We start from the raw sequence: 11,941 nt of genomic DNA on the forward strand, positions 1-11,941 counted from the left end.
CGCAGGCAGGAGACAAGATGCCTTTCCACAAAAAAAACTACCCAGCTGTTTAATGGCACAGAAGCGACCCTAAAAAAGTTCCCAGTGACAATCCCTCAGTCTTTATGTGAAGTAATGTGGCTTTTTCACATTGATGCCATATTCTGCAAGTGCTGGTGTCAGGTCTTCCATGGTCAGCGTATACTTCTTATCCTGAAGGGACAAGGAGTAGTGTCAGTCACAGCAAGGACGAGCTAAGCTGCCAGGCATTCCTCAAAACCTTGGGGATTTAGGATTTTTCCCCTACAAGCTGTGGTGACCCATACATGCAGAACTCCCAGAAGCAGCTGTAGGCCAGTGTTTGGGGCATTAACCAGCTTTTAGGTACCGCACGTTTCGTTTGTTCTGTGCCCGCAGCTGCTCAACAGACAGAAAGACGTTGAGCATTACTCAATGCTATAAAGATAAATAACATCACCCTCACGAGGCCCGCGAACCACAAACGGATGATGACTGAGAGAATTCCCAGAAACTACCACTACACGCTCACTCCCCATTTATGCTCTTCCCCAAGCATCAGAGTTTTGGTCACTGTCAGAGGGAGGACACAGGGCTAGATAGCCCTCCATCTGATGATGTGCAGCTACTCACACGTTCCTGTGAAGCCATCACAGCAACATTCCACAAACTGTGCTGCCCACCTCATTTTCTCACCAGCGTCCCTTTTCCACCAGTGGAGCCCTTGCTTATTAGTAAGCATGTTGACCCTTCAGGAGCACAACACATTCAAGACCTTCTACATTCTGCATCCCCGCATTCAATTAGTTAATTAGTAATTAACTCTAACAGGTGGCCAGTTTAGCTTGCTACAGCCCCTGGAGAGGATGTTTCCCCTCATCCGAGCAGCCATTCTGTCCTTCTCTCACCTTGCTCTTATTGCGGGAGCTGCCCGAGGCTGTTCCCTTCATCTTGCAGTGCTGCAGCGCATCGTTGGCAATGTCAGAAATAAACTTCTGTGCGGCCAGAGAGATCAAACGAATGCTGCCCAGCAGAGAAAGAGAAGGGATAATTTCACACAGACAGCATAGAGCACCCCTGGGATTAAGGAATTTCAGGTGGGGGGGTGGGAGGGAGCATCCCAGCTATCAAACCCCATAGAGGGCCCTCGAGGCCGCACTCTGCCACTTACATGCGTGGATCAGAGGCCTCGAATCCTGCTCTGTTGAGGTAATAGCCCGTGACAGCATCGGGGATCTGTACAGGAGAAAAGTTGGAGGAACTCCGCTCCCTGTGGCAGCCCGTCACCTGCGTGCCGCCTGCCCCCAGTGCCTCCCGTGTACCGTGGGCGTGTAATCCTCCAGCTGCATGAGGAAGTCCACCAGCGGCGTCGTGGAGACCACCGGCTTCACGTCCCCATTGGCCGCGCTGGGTGGCACGTAGACCCCGTTGGACATAGCCCCCTCCGGGGGAGCTGCAGCCACCGCTGCGGAGACGGGCACTGCGGGCACAGGGCGCTCAGCGGGCAGCTCTCCTCGGGGGCAGCCGCGGCCCTACCCGGCCCCCCCCCCCCGCCCGCCTGTCCCGATCCCCCAGGAGCCCCGCGGTCGCGGGCCCCCGCACCCCGCAGGCACCCACGGGCTACGCGGACGGACGGGCTCGGTGCCCGAGCTCGGGGCACGCTCACGGGCCGCGCCCCCCCCCCCCCCGGGAACACCCCTGTGCCTGGCTCCTGTCCTCGGGGGCCCCCCCATCCCCCCGCTCCCGCGGCCCCGCCGCCGGGGATCCCCCGGCCCCGCTCTCCTCCCTCCCGTAGCCCCCCGGCGCTCCCCCGGCTCCGAGCGCTCCGTACGCCGGCCCTTCCGCTCCCCCGCCCCCCCCCGCGCTCACCGGGGCCCCTGCCGCCAGCCGCGCCGCCCTCGGCTCCCCGCGCCGCGCCGCCCACCGCGCCCGGGGCCGCCCCGGGAACGCCGCTGCCGACGGCGGCCGGACTGGGCTTGTTGTCGGCGGCGGGGGCGGGCGCGGGCGGCGCCGGGGCGGCCGGGGCCGCGGCCGCGGGGTCGGCCTCGGCGCTGCCGCTCATCGCCCGCCGCCGCGCGACACCGGGCGCCGCCTCCCCCGCGCCTGCGCGCGGCGCGCCGCCCTATTGGCCCCGGCGCCGCCCCCCCGCCCCCCCCCCCCGCCTCCCGGCGGCGGCGCGCGGCACAGACGGAGACGGGAGGGGCGGCGCCACGCGGCTTTATTGGCGCCGGCGCCTCCCGCGTCGGGACGGCGCGGGCGCGCGGCGGCCCCGCCCCTGCCGCGGGGCGGGCGGGGTCAGGGCGCCAGCAGCGCCCGCAGGAGGCGGGGGAAGTTGGGGGTGCCCCAGCCGGTGACGGGGTCCCAGGCGGGGCCGGCGCAGAAGCCCTGTCCCTGCACGGTGCCGTCCAGGCAGGAGAGGTGGCAGCCCTGCGTCACCTGCGGGGACAGGCCTCAGCGCGGCCGGGAAGGGGCTCCCCCTGCCCGCCCCCGGCGGGAAGACCGACGGGGACGCCCCTCCTCCCCCGCGCACGCACACGCCCGCGGCCCACAGCGGGACAGGAACGCCCGGGAACACCCCCCTCCCACGGGGCGTGGGAACCCCCGGGACACCCGCCGCCCCCCCAACCCAGGCAGCAACGGATCCCCCCGAGGACACGTGCCCCTGTGCAGCACAGGGTTCCCCCCAAACACTCCCAGCAGCGCAGGGGGACCTCGCCCCTCGCAGGAAGGCAGCGGAGACACCCCCCCCCCCCCCCCCCCCCGGACACAGGTCCCGCGGGAAGGCAGCATCCCACCCCCCCCACCCCCGGGACGCTGCTGGCCCTGCCCTGCCCGACCCCAAGCAGGAGACCCAGGCCTCCCCACCAGCACCCACGGGCACCAACCCAGCCGCTCCCCTGGCAGCCCCGGCCCCCCCGCCCCAGCTCACGTCGTAGAGCGCGGCATCGTGCCCCTGCTCCCGCAGCTGGTAGAGCACAGGGTTGAGGAAGCCCAGGGGCGCGAGCCCCCGCTGCAGGCGCCGGTCGTTGATGAGTGCCACCATGCCCCCCACCACAGGCGTGGACGCCTGCCGGACACACGACCGCCTCAGCACCTGGCAGCTCCGCCGATGCCGACCGGCCCAGGGCTGTCCGTCCTCCTTACCGATGTCCCCGACACCCAGGGCAGCGGGATGCGGTTTGTCACCACCCAGTAGTTGTCAGAGAGGGCGGACAGGTCAGGGTAGGCACGGCCACTGCTGTTGTAGTAGGAACTGGGAGGCAGCTTTGAGGCCGAGCGCAAGAAGCGCCCGACTGCGGCGGCCTGGGGAGAGCGCAAGGCGAGGAGTGGGACGCCTGGCAGCGGGACTCTGCCCCTGCTCATCTCTGTCCCTCCTTCCCCTGGCCTGCGGCCCAGCCCCCGGGGCTGCCTGTGCCGAGCGTGGCCCATCGTCGCCCCCGCCAAGCGCCACGCGGTCCCCCCCGGCCCCCGGCGTCCGGCAGAGCAGGCGCCTCCTCACCTGGTAATCGGGCATGGGGAAGACATTGCTGAAGCCCCCCCCGCTAATGTAGTCCGTCACCTCTGCGGTCACCAGGAAGGGGTTCTTGAAGGACGTTCCGCCCACAGTGGTGACGTAGGGACTGGGGGGACAGGTGGCCACGGTGGGTGAGCACCCGACTGCCTGGGGCTGCGGTGGCACCCCACGCGGCAGCCCCCTCCCCAGGAGCTGCACAGGTGCCCCCAGCTCCGAGGTCTGCGAGTGTCCCTGGGCACGCTGGTGGGGGCTGACCCTCAGGAGACCCCCAAAGGGGCTCAAAACCAGCGGGAGGCAGCAGCCGGCCACGGGTTGGGCCTCGAATTGCCACAGCTGCAGCTTTCGGCTGGCCTCGGCTGCGGGCGAGCTGCAGCCACCGGCTCTGCGCAGAGCCTCACCTCCCCACAGGCCCCAGGTTCACCTCCCCACATCTACCTTGAGGCTGGAAAGCTGGGCCGGAAAGTGTGGTTCCCACCAGGCACCCTTCTGCACCCAGCACCATCGTCACCTGCCGGCAGAGATGGACGGACAGGGTAATCCGGCAGCACTCGAGCTGCCCCTCACCCACCAAATGCTCCCAGGAGTGACCCGGGGGAGGGGGTCTCTCAACCTCCCGGGCTGGGATTCCCAGGCAGGGGATCCTGGCTGCCCAGAGGCAGAGCATCCCTGTTTGGTGTTCAGCACGGAGGTTTCCCGCTGTGCCAGGAGCCTCGGATGCACCTGCACCATGCCAGCAACAGCACACACCTGAGGCAAACAGGATGGTCAAGCCCCGGGAAGCTGCCTTCATGAACTCCGTGTTCACACGCTCCATGTAGGCTCGTGACAGGCTGTCCTCGTCATCCCCGTAGCTCACAGAGTGCACCCAAGGCAGCGATGACATGTTGCTGAGCAGCAGCAGCCAGGCCAGGAAGGGCTCCTGGCTCTCGTGCCTCCCTGCAGAGACAGAGCGGGGAGCAGGTTCAGCTCCTCCTAGGACACCAGGCTCGAGGGAATAGCATAGGGGGACACCATGCCTCCACAGCACCACCAGGAGCTGAAGGTCCTCCAGCTCCTGCCCTGCCTACAGAAAGCAGATCCACAGCACAGCTGGTTTGGAGCTGTCCTGTGAGCTCTTGCTGGCAGCACGCCCCATCTCGGGGATTGTCACCGTGGATGGCACCTGGCTCCTGCTCTGCCAGTGGGTCTGGTGAAAAGGTCCCCCCGAACCCCACAGCGAGGCGTCTACACTCATCCGCTCCTTCTCTGACCATCTGTCGCAGGGCTGTAGCCACCCTTGGCATGCAGGCAGCCATGCAGCCCTTCCGAGACTCAGCCAAGCCTTGGCCCCTCTACCCCAACAGTGGGTCCCAGAGTAGTCTGATGATGTACATTCCACCGCCACCTGCCAGGGTCCCTTCCTGCCCCTCATCCCTCTCCATGAGGTGGGAAGAGCAGAGCCTCAGCCACCCCTTCTCACTCTCAGTTGCTCATGTAACTGCCCGTCTCTGTGCCCTTTTCACATCACTAACTGCACGGAGGAGGTGGAAGTTAATGCTGAGCTGTGTCGGCCTTCACCGTCAGGAAGACAGAGCTGGCAGTCCTAAGGGCGCTCCATCTCCTGTTCAGCCAGTTTCAGATCTGGGACAGATGACACTTTGTCCTACAGCACCGTAGCCATGTTTGTGCAGGCTGTTTTGCAACCTTGTTTTCTCAAATTGCCTTACTCTCCTTTATCCACTCTGCTGGTAGATTCACAAGTGAGAGATCAGCTTCAACCCCAAAGAAGCAGGAAAAACATAATATGACACAGTTGCTGTGCTCTCCCTCCACGGAAAGGCAGCAGAGTGGGGCAACTGCTTTACATTGTGTAGTTGCGGTGTGGATGCCCCTGTTACAGGATACTCTGGATGCTGAAAGTTCACATGGGTTCAAAAGCAACTACACAAATCAATGGAAGACAATTTCCCTCTGAGCTATTAGAAACCAGCGTCAGCTCCAACTTGGGAAGCCCAGAAGGTGTGTGCCTGTAGTAGCTGGGAAAGCATTCTGGGGATGTGCCACAGCCAGCGGACCATTCATGTATGCCCCCCTCCAGGCGTTCCCCTTTGACAGATACCAGGTAGACCCAGTACAGCCATTTTTATGCAGAGAGCAAGTGTTTCCCGAAACAGCAGGCAGGTGTGTTGGTGCTACAGCAAGTGGGAGGCATGGAAGGAGTCACCAGGCAACTTTGGAGGGGAATCAGTACCTGCATTGCTGAAGACCCATGTGGAGATGTTGGCACCCGTGCTCATGATGTATTCCACATCCAGACTGGCCTCCAGCCCAGCCTTGCCCTTGCCCTGGTGCCCAACCACTTGGTCAACCTCAGAGCGGTGGCCAAAGCTGCTGCCAAAGAGCTGCATAAACTCAGCCAGGTCGGCCTGGTGGAAATACTGTTCCAAGAACTGGGGGAACAAGGAGCAGACAAGTTTTTTTCTCATTTTCTCTTGAAATAACAAGGTACATTTTTTTCTCCTGACTTAGAAAGTTGGCCCAGCACAGGTCTGTGAAATGCTAGCCCACCAGGTGCTCCCACCAGCCGCTGAGGAATCCCCACAGCTGTCCTGGGACCACCAACGTGTGGAATTCCCATGGCCTACAGGCCTCTGACCCGGAACCAGTTCTACCAGTTACCTGGGCACAGGCCTGGCTGTTGTTTGGCAGTAGTCCGATGTCTCCTCCTGTCATGTTGTATCTTTTACGAAGGATGGAAGGCGTGACGCCCAGGTGGAAAGCTGCTCTCCCTCCATAGTGCTGCCTTGACTCCATTTCCCTCTTGGCCCAGGCTCTGTTGACCACCTTTCTCTCTGCAGGGAACCGGTGCAGGCCACCCACTGGTGCGCAAGCAAGCAGGAAAAGAAGCAGCTGTTAGAGCCCAGAGCTCCGGCAGGACAGTATTATGGCCCCTTGGCTCCCCCTTCACCATCCTCACTCAGGCTTCGTGTCTGGGAGGGGTGGCCTGCAGCAGGGCTCGGGGGAGCCCATTCCCTGCGGCACCTGCCCCGAGCGCTGCACAGGAGTTGAGGAATTGCTCCCTCAGCTTCCTCGCCAGTCCTCACAGATATTCCCAGGCTGCACAGCTCAGCCTCCCCACTGCCAGGCCACTACTGCAGCTTGGCACCCCTCTGCTCTCCTCATGGAACAGCCATGGGAGCCCACACGAAAGGGAGTCACAGGAGGGAGTTCTTCCACCTCAGAAGCAGCTGCACATCCACAGAGACAGGCTGCACCCAAACTCTCTGCACCAAGCCTCCAGGCCTGAGAGCACCAGTAGGAAAACACCTACTTTGCCTGCCGCCTGTCCACACCATGGAATCACAGAATGCTTTGGGTTGGAAGGGACCTTTAAAGGTCATCTAGTCGTGTTCCCCCCGCAACAGGCAGGGACATCTTCAACCAGATCACGTTGCTCAGAGCCCCGTCCAGACTGACCTTGAACGTTTCCAGGGATGGGACATCTACATCCTATGCACAAAGTTCCTCAGGGGGGCCTGGGGCAGCTGGGACCACGGCTAGAGGGCCTGCCACACTGTCCTCCGGGACACCGAGATGGCCACTCCTGGCTGCTCAATGCTTAACCTCCCACCCACACCCCAGGCAGCGAGAGCTCTGGGCAGCCTCAGCTCCCCTGCGTAGGACGTACCAAAGTCAATGTGCTCAGCCAGCTCCTCCGGGACAGCGTAGGGGAGTGGGGAGCGCACAACACTGTGCTGGCCCTTCACGTAGTGGTGGAACTCAGCCCCTGGCAGGAGGCGCTCGGCCGTGCTGCAACACAGGGACAGCCACCACGCCAGGATTTGCGCCACTATCAGCGAGCCTGCCCAGCAGCATGCCCATTCTCTGCCCTGCCTCCTGCAACCTTTCCACTCCACTTGCTGCTGGGATGAGTCAGGGATGAGCTCCACTTCCCACCAGCACAGCTAACCTCGTAAAGCAAAGAGCACTTTCCATACCCTACCAATTCCCATCACCAGACTGAACCAGAGCTCTGACGCTGCAGGGTGCCCTGCAACTGTACCCCCAGTCCTCCCGTGGGGCCTCTGCGGCCCCACAGAAGGCAAGAGGAGGAGCGGGGCTGGCCCAAGCACCTAACAGTTGTGCACGCCTCGCTTCCAGTACTCCAGATCACTGGCTGTGACTCCCCCCAACACTGGGACCGGGCACACAGGCAGCCGGCTCTTGGCTGTGGAGCCCTGAAGCCCAGGCAGAAACGCGGCTCAGCCCTCCATCACCCGGACTGCACTGCAGAGCCCTGGGGCAGGGGAAGTTGCAGCAGGCAGGGGCAGGGTCTGGCTTCTTCTGTCTTTGTGGGAACGGCACAGGCGCCACAGCGGGGCCTGGACCCACCCAGGGCTCACCTCGCTGGCATGCGGCACTCCAGGAAATCGAGGGTGGTAACACTCCTGCAGGTCTCAACTCCATGGCCTTGCAGCCACTTCAGCACTGCCATGAGCGTGGCTGGGGACGGCTGGACAAGGTCCCGCACCTGCTCCAGGGACAGGTACTTGCCTGTGAGGCACGGAGAGGGTCAGAGCACCCTGCTTGCAGGGCCTGATGAGGCCTGGCGGGCTCAGGCGCACAGTCGTTACCATATCGTGGCGAGCGGGGGTCTGAGACAGCATCAACGAGCTGGGCGAGACGCCCCACACCTCGCTGCCGGAGGGCGAAAGTCAGCTGCACTTCGTGGCCGGGCTTCACGCGTCCGCCATGGGTCCAGCCGGGGGGCACGCTGCGGGCAGGCTGTGAGCGGCCGGTGGGCACCGGCGCCCCGTGTCCTGTCCCACTGACCCCGGCACCTACCGGAACGGCTGGTCACGCTCCAGGGTCGGCCCCGCGGCGCAGCTCCAGGCGGCCGCACACAGCGCCAGCACGGCGGGGACACCCCGACACCTGCAACGGGCGGGCGGGCGGGCGGTCAGGGCAGAGCGGGCACCGGCGGGGCCCCGGGCCGCCTGCCGCCCCAGGGCAAACCGGGGCACCGCCAGCTGCCTGCCTGGCCCCCCCACCCCGAGCCCCCGTCACCCCCGGGCCGGGGAGCCCCGCCTGACCCCCCCGAGCCCCCAAGTCCCCGTTACCCCCGCGCCATCCCGTCGCCTCCCGCCGCAGCGCCCCGATCACGTGTGCGGGCGCATGATTCCCGGTCACGTGAGGAGACCGAAGCCGCGGTCACGTGGTGGGCAGGGCCCTAGAGCCGCCGGGCGCCTGGGTCCCCCCGGGGCGGCGGGCTGTGGCCGACAGCACTGCGCCGGGACCCGGAGTGCCGGGACCCGGAGTGCCGGGACCGGTGCCAGCCGATCCTCCCCGGCGTTTCGCACAGCGGGGCCGCGCCGCCAGGCCCGGGCCGCGCTCCGGTCACGGGCCCGGCGGGGAAGGCCCCTTGCCGGAGGCCCGGAGAGGCTGCCCCGGTACGGCACCGGCCGCCTCCCGGCGTGGTCCGGGCCGTGCTGCTCCGCTCTGCCCCGCCCCGATCTTCCCCGTCCCTCTCCCGGCCGCCTCCCAGAGCGTCGCGGAGCCATTTCCGCGGCAGCCCGGGACACAGCAGCCCGGTGGGACGGCCTGGGCGGCAGACGCGGCCGCGGCTGCTGCCCTGGGCCCAGGGTCCATGTAGGGGTCCCGGGCTGGGGGGGGGGGCAGGCGTCCACGTAGGGCTGGTGGTCCCAGGCTGGGGCAGGGGTCCATGTAGGGCTGGGGGTCCCAGGCAGGGGCAGGGGTCCACATAGGGCTGGTGGTCCCAGGCTGGGGCAGGGGTCCTGTGCGGGACTCAGCTGAGGAGCCCAGGCTGGGGGCCAGCTGGGGAGGGGCAAGAGTCCTGCCCAGCACTCCCACCAGGGAGCTGATCTTTGCTGGGGGAAACAGGCCCTGGTAAGGGAGGGATGCTCTGAACAGCAGGGCCTGCACAGAGAGGGCAGGGCTGGAGGTCCCCATTCCGTGAGGCTGGAACCTGGCTCTGAGGGGTGGCTGCTGGGAAGGGACTGGAAGGTCTAAGCCCTCGTTGGGATCTGTTCCTCTGTGCCTACCCCAGGGCTTGGGACAGTGAGCCATATGAGCAGGCTGCAGTCCCAGGGCATGAGCACCCAGGCTGTCCTCTGTGCGCAGAGGCTGACCATCACCAGTGAGTCCAGCAACAGCCAGGAGGCATGGAGTCGGTGGCAAGGGCACATCTGCACACCCTGGGTGTCTAGGTCTGCCGCTGCCTGGCCCTGCTGGCATTCACACCACAGCCACCTGGGGCTGCATGCAGGGACGTGGGGAAGCCGTGGGCACTGGGTGCCTCAGTCAGTCAGGAGCACGGGGGGACAAGGGTACGGGGGAGGCTCGGGACTATAAGCACATGCTCTCGCTCGGTCATGGGAGTGGGCTGCGAGGTGGTGATGGGCCATTCGGCAGGAGTCATGTCCACACCACACCGCCAAGCAAGTAGTACAGCCTGCTGTCCAGCTGGCACTGTCACAGGCAGCCACTTGGCTCCCACAGCTGCTGAGCTGCAGCTCTCAGCTTCCTGTGCTTGTTCTCTCAGATACTCGTTCCCACACTAGGAGCTCTCCTAATTAGGATCACAAAAGTGGTATTATGATACTTGCAGATCTCGGGGTTGTGGAAGGTCCAAGCAATTTTTGCAAGGGAGCTCTGGAAATGGTGCCTCAGTAACCCTTGGAGATTGTCCCCCTGCCCATGAGTCCAAGGGCAGTACTGGAGGGGGTGTGTTTTGGAGGTGGATGGTGAGGCAGAGGGTGCTGTGATCCCATCTGTCCCAGGCCAGTTTGGCTCAGCTAGCCTAGCCCTTGTCCCAGCTCTGGTCACATGCACAGACATGCTGCATACCGTGGCTCCAGCAGTTCCCAGTTGCTTTCCTGCTTCTGCAGAGCAGAGTCCAAGCCAGGAAGAGACGGACAATGGGAAAACCACCTGCCTGGCCCAGGCTGCCATGCCTCCCACGCCAGAGCTGTGCTGTGGCTGTCCGGAGCTGCAGCTGACAGGGGGAGAGAGGCCCCGAGGGTCTCTCTTGTGTCAGTAGCAGCACGAGGCACCACTAAAGAAGTGGGCTGATGCTTAGATTGTTGCAGGGTAGGTGAAGGTCCTTTCCTAGGAAAGGCCAGGGCTGTAGCAGTCCTGCTGTTCACCTTCCTGCTTTTAGCCCTCCTGTACAGGCAGTGCTTTCCAGCTGCACCAAGGGTGCAGCTGAGAGGTGGCGATGCCACTTGCCCAGGCGGGCAGTGTCTGCTGCAGACCTTTAGCCCTGATCCCTTTGGGTGAAGGGAGGCAGCCAGGACACCCACTGGGGCTTAATCAGCATCTTTACTGTTCACAGAACACCACTCAGCATCTCATTGACGCTGGGACCTCAGCCCGCGTTCCTCAGGCTCACCCAAGCACCTGTCTGGCCTCCTAGGTACTTCCCTGCCACCTTGAGGCTAGTTCTTGTGTCCTCCAGGAACCTGCTGCTCCATCCCCACTCCTTGCAGGATGCCAGCACTCCTCTGTGGGTGCTGCCCATAGCATGAACGTCTGTGCGAAGCCTTAGGGCATTTCTGGTCCCTGCAATTAGAAACACATGTCGAGTTTCCATGCATGTGGCGCTGTGTGGTTTGCAGCAGCTGGAGCTGGTTGCCTGCCTGAAGCCGTGCAGTTGCACCCTGCGGGGTGAGGGGGACGAGCAAGGGGAGCTGTGGGGGGGGACACAGTGGCCTGGGAACACAGGGGAAAGGGCTGGGCACGGTGGGTGCAGGGCAGCCATTAGGGGTTGGGGGCCAGGGGACACGGGGCCCAGTGCAGCAGAGAAGGTTTGGAGGGAACAGCCCGCATCCCCTCACACCCAGCCAAGCCCTGTGCCCCCAGCCTCATTGGCAGGAAGAGCTTTCCACTGTGCCACAGGAAGGCTCCTGAACCACAAGGAGGTAGCTGCCCGTCAGGGCTGGGAGACACCCGTCCTGTGTGTGAGGGTAGTGCCGAAGCATGGGTCTGCCCAGCTGGAGGTGGCCCTGGGTGCTGTCCCTTCCCAGGACCTTGTGAGGAAAGAAAGACTGGGAACATGCAGGGAGGTGCGTGGGGCCCTGACGGTACCAGAATGAGCAGCTGCGGGGCACAGTGCAGTCCCTGCACCCAGGCCACATCTGGCTGTTCTAGTCTGCTGCACTGTGCTCCCAGCCATGCAGCCCTTGCTGCTCCCTTGTCCTGCACCTGCACACGCAGCCCTTCCCGTGTCCCAACCCTCACCCTGGCCCACCACCTATGGGGTGGCCCGCCTTCCCGTTCCTGGTTCCTGGCTGCCCCAGACCGCCCAGCCAGCTGCCCCAGCCTGTGTTGGACTGACCCAGCAGCTACAGCTGCAGCCCGGAGGGACTCACCGCTGCTCAGCCTTGAGTCACGTTGGCTGGGGGCCTGGGGTGTGGGCAGTGTGCGCTGCCA

At 64.2% G+C, this 11,941-nt stretch overlaps 2 protein-coding genes across 3 annotated transcripts; both read right to left on the bottom strand.

Annotated features, from left to right (window-relative positions):
• Positions 1-78: 78 nt before the first annotated feature.
• Positions 79-2,212, bottom strand: TAF10 (TATA-box binding protein associated factor 10). Of its 2 annotated transcripts, XR_012653488.1 has the most exons (6): positions 1,867-2,212; positions 1,320-1,477; positions 1,169-1,233; positions 906-1,020; positions 631-746; positions 79-192 (listed from the first exon to the last, which is right to left on the bottom strand). XR_012653488.1 is itself a non-coding variant. In XM_075050398.1 (5 exons), the coding sequence occupies exons 1-5, from the start codon at positions 2,057-2,059 to the stop codon at positions 103-105; spliced, it is 621 nt and encodes a 206-aa protein (XP_074906499.1). In that variant the 5' UTR covers positions 2,060-2,212; the 3' UTR covers positions 79-102. The 2 variants fall into 2 exon arrangements, 1 of the variants encoding a protein (XP_074906499.1); XM_075050398.1 differs by lacking the exon at positions 631-746.
• Positions 2,198-8,679, bottom strand: TPP1 (tripeptidyl peptidase 1). Its single transcript, XM_075050395.1, has 13 exons — positions 8,611-8,679; positions 8,336-8,425; positions 8,125-8,264; positions 7,894-8,044; positions 7,179-7,300; positions 6,170-6,369; positions 5,742-5,940; positions 4,259-4,447; positions 3,947-4,019; positions 3,497-3,617; positions 3,142-3,300; positions 2,927-3,064; positions 2,198-2,433 (listed from the first exon to the last, which is right to left on the bottom strand). Exons 1-13 carry the CDS (start codon positions 8,619-8,621, stop codon positions 2,293-2,295), a joined length of 1,734 nt encoding a protein of 577 aa, XP_074906496.1. The 5' UTR covers positions 8,622-8,679; the 3' UTR covers positions 2,198-2,292.
• Positions 8,680-11,941: the final 3,262 nt, after the last annotated feature.

Source organism: Buteo buteo, chromosome 18 (assembly GCF_964188355.1).
Source record: "Buteo buteo chromosome 18, bButBut1.hap1.1, whole genome shotgun sequence".
Classification (NCBI taxonomy): domain Eukaryota; kingdom Metazoa; phylum Chordata; class Aves; order Accipitriformes; family Accipitridae; genus Buteo; species Buteo buteo.

Coding starts and splice junctions, on each gene's coding strand:
- TPP1 (XM_075050395.1), bottom strand. Junction 3,618..3,946: donor CCCAGCTTTCCAGCCTCAAG/GTAGATGTGGGG, acceptor CTGTCCCCCCAG/TCCCTACGTCACCACTGTGG. Junction 3,301..3,496: donor TCCCCATGCCCGATTACCAG/GTGAGGAGGCGC, acceptor CGCTCTCCCCAG/GCCGCCGCAGTCGGGCGCTT.
- TAF10 (XM_075050398.1), bottom strand. CDS start 2,059: ATGAGCGGCAGCGCCGAGGCCGACCCCGCGGCCGCGGCCCCGGCCGCC. Junction 1,234..1,319: donor TGGAGGATTACACGCCCACG/GTACACGGGAGG, acceptor TCTCCTGTACAG/ATCCCCGATGCTGTCACGGG. Junction 1,021..1,168: donor GAGGCCTCTGATCCACGCAT/GTAAGTGGCAGA, acceptor TCTGCTGGGCAG/CATTCGTTTGATCTCTCTGG.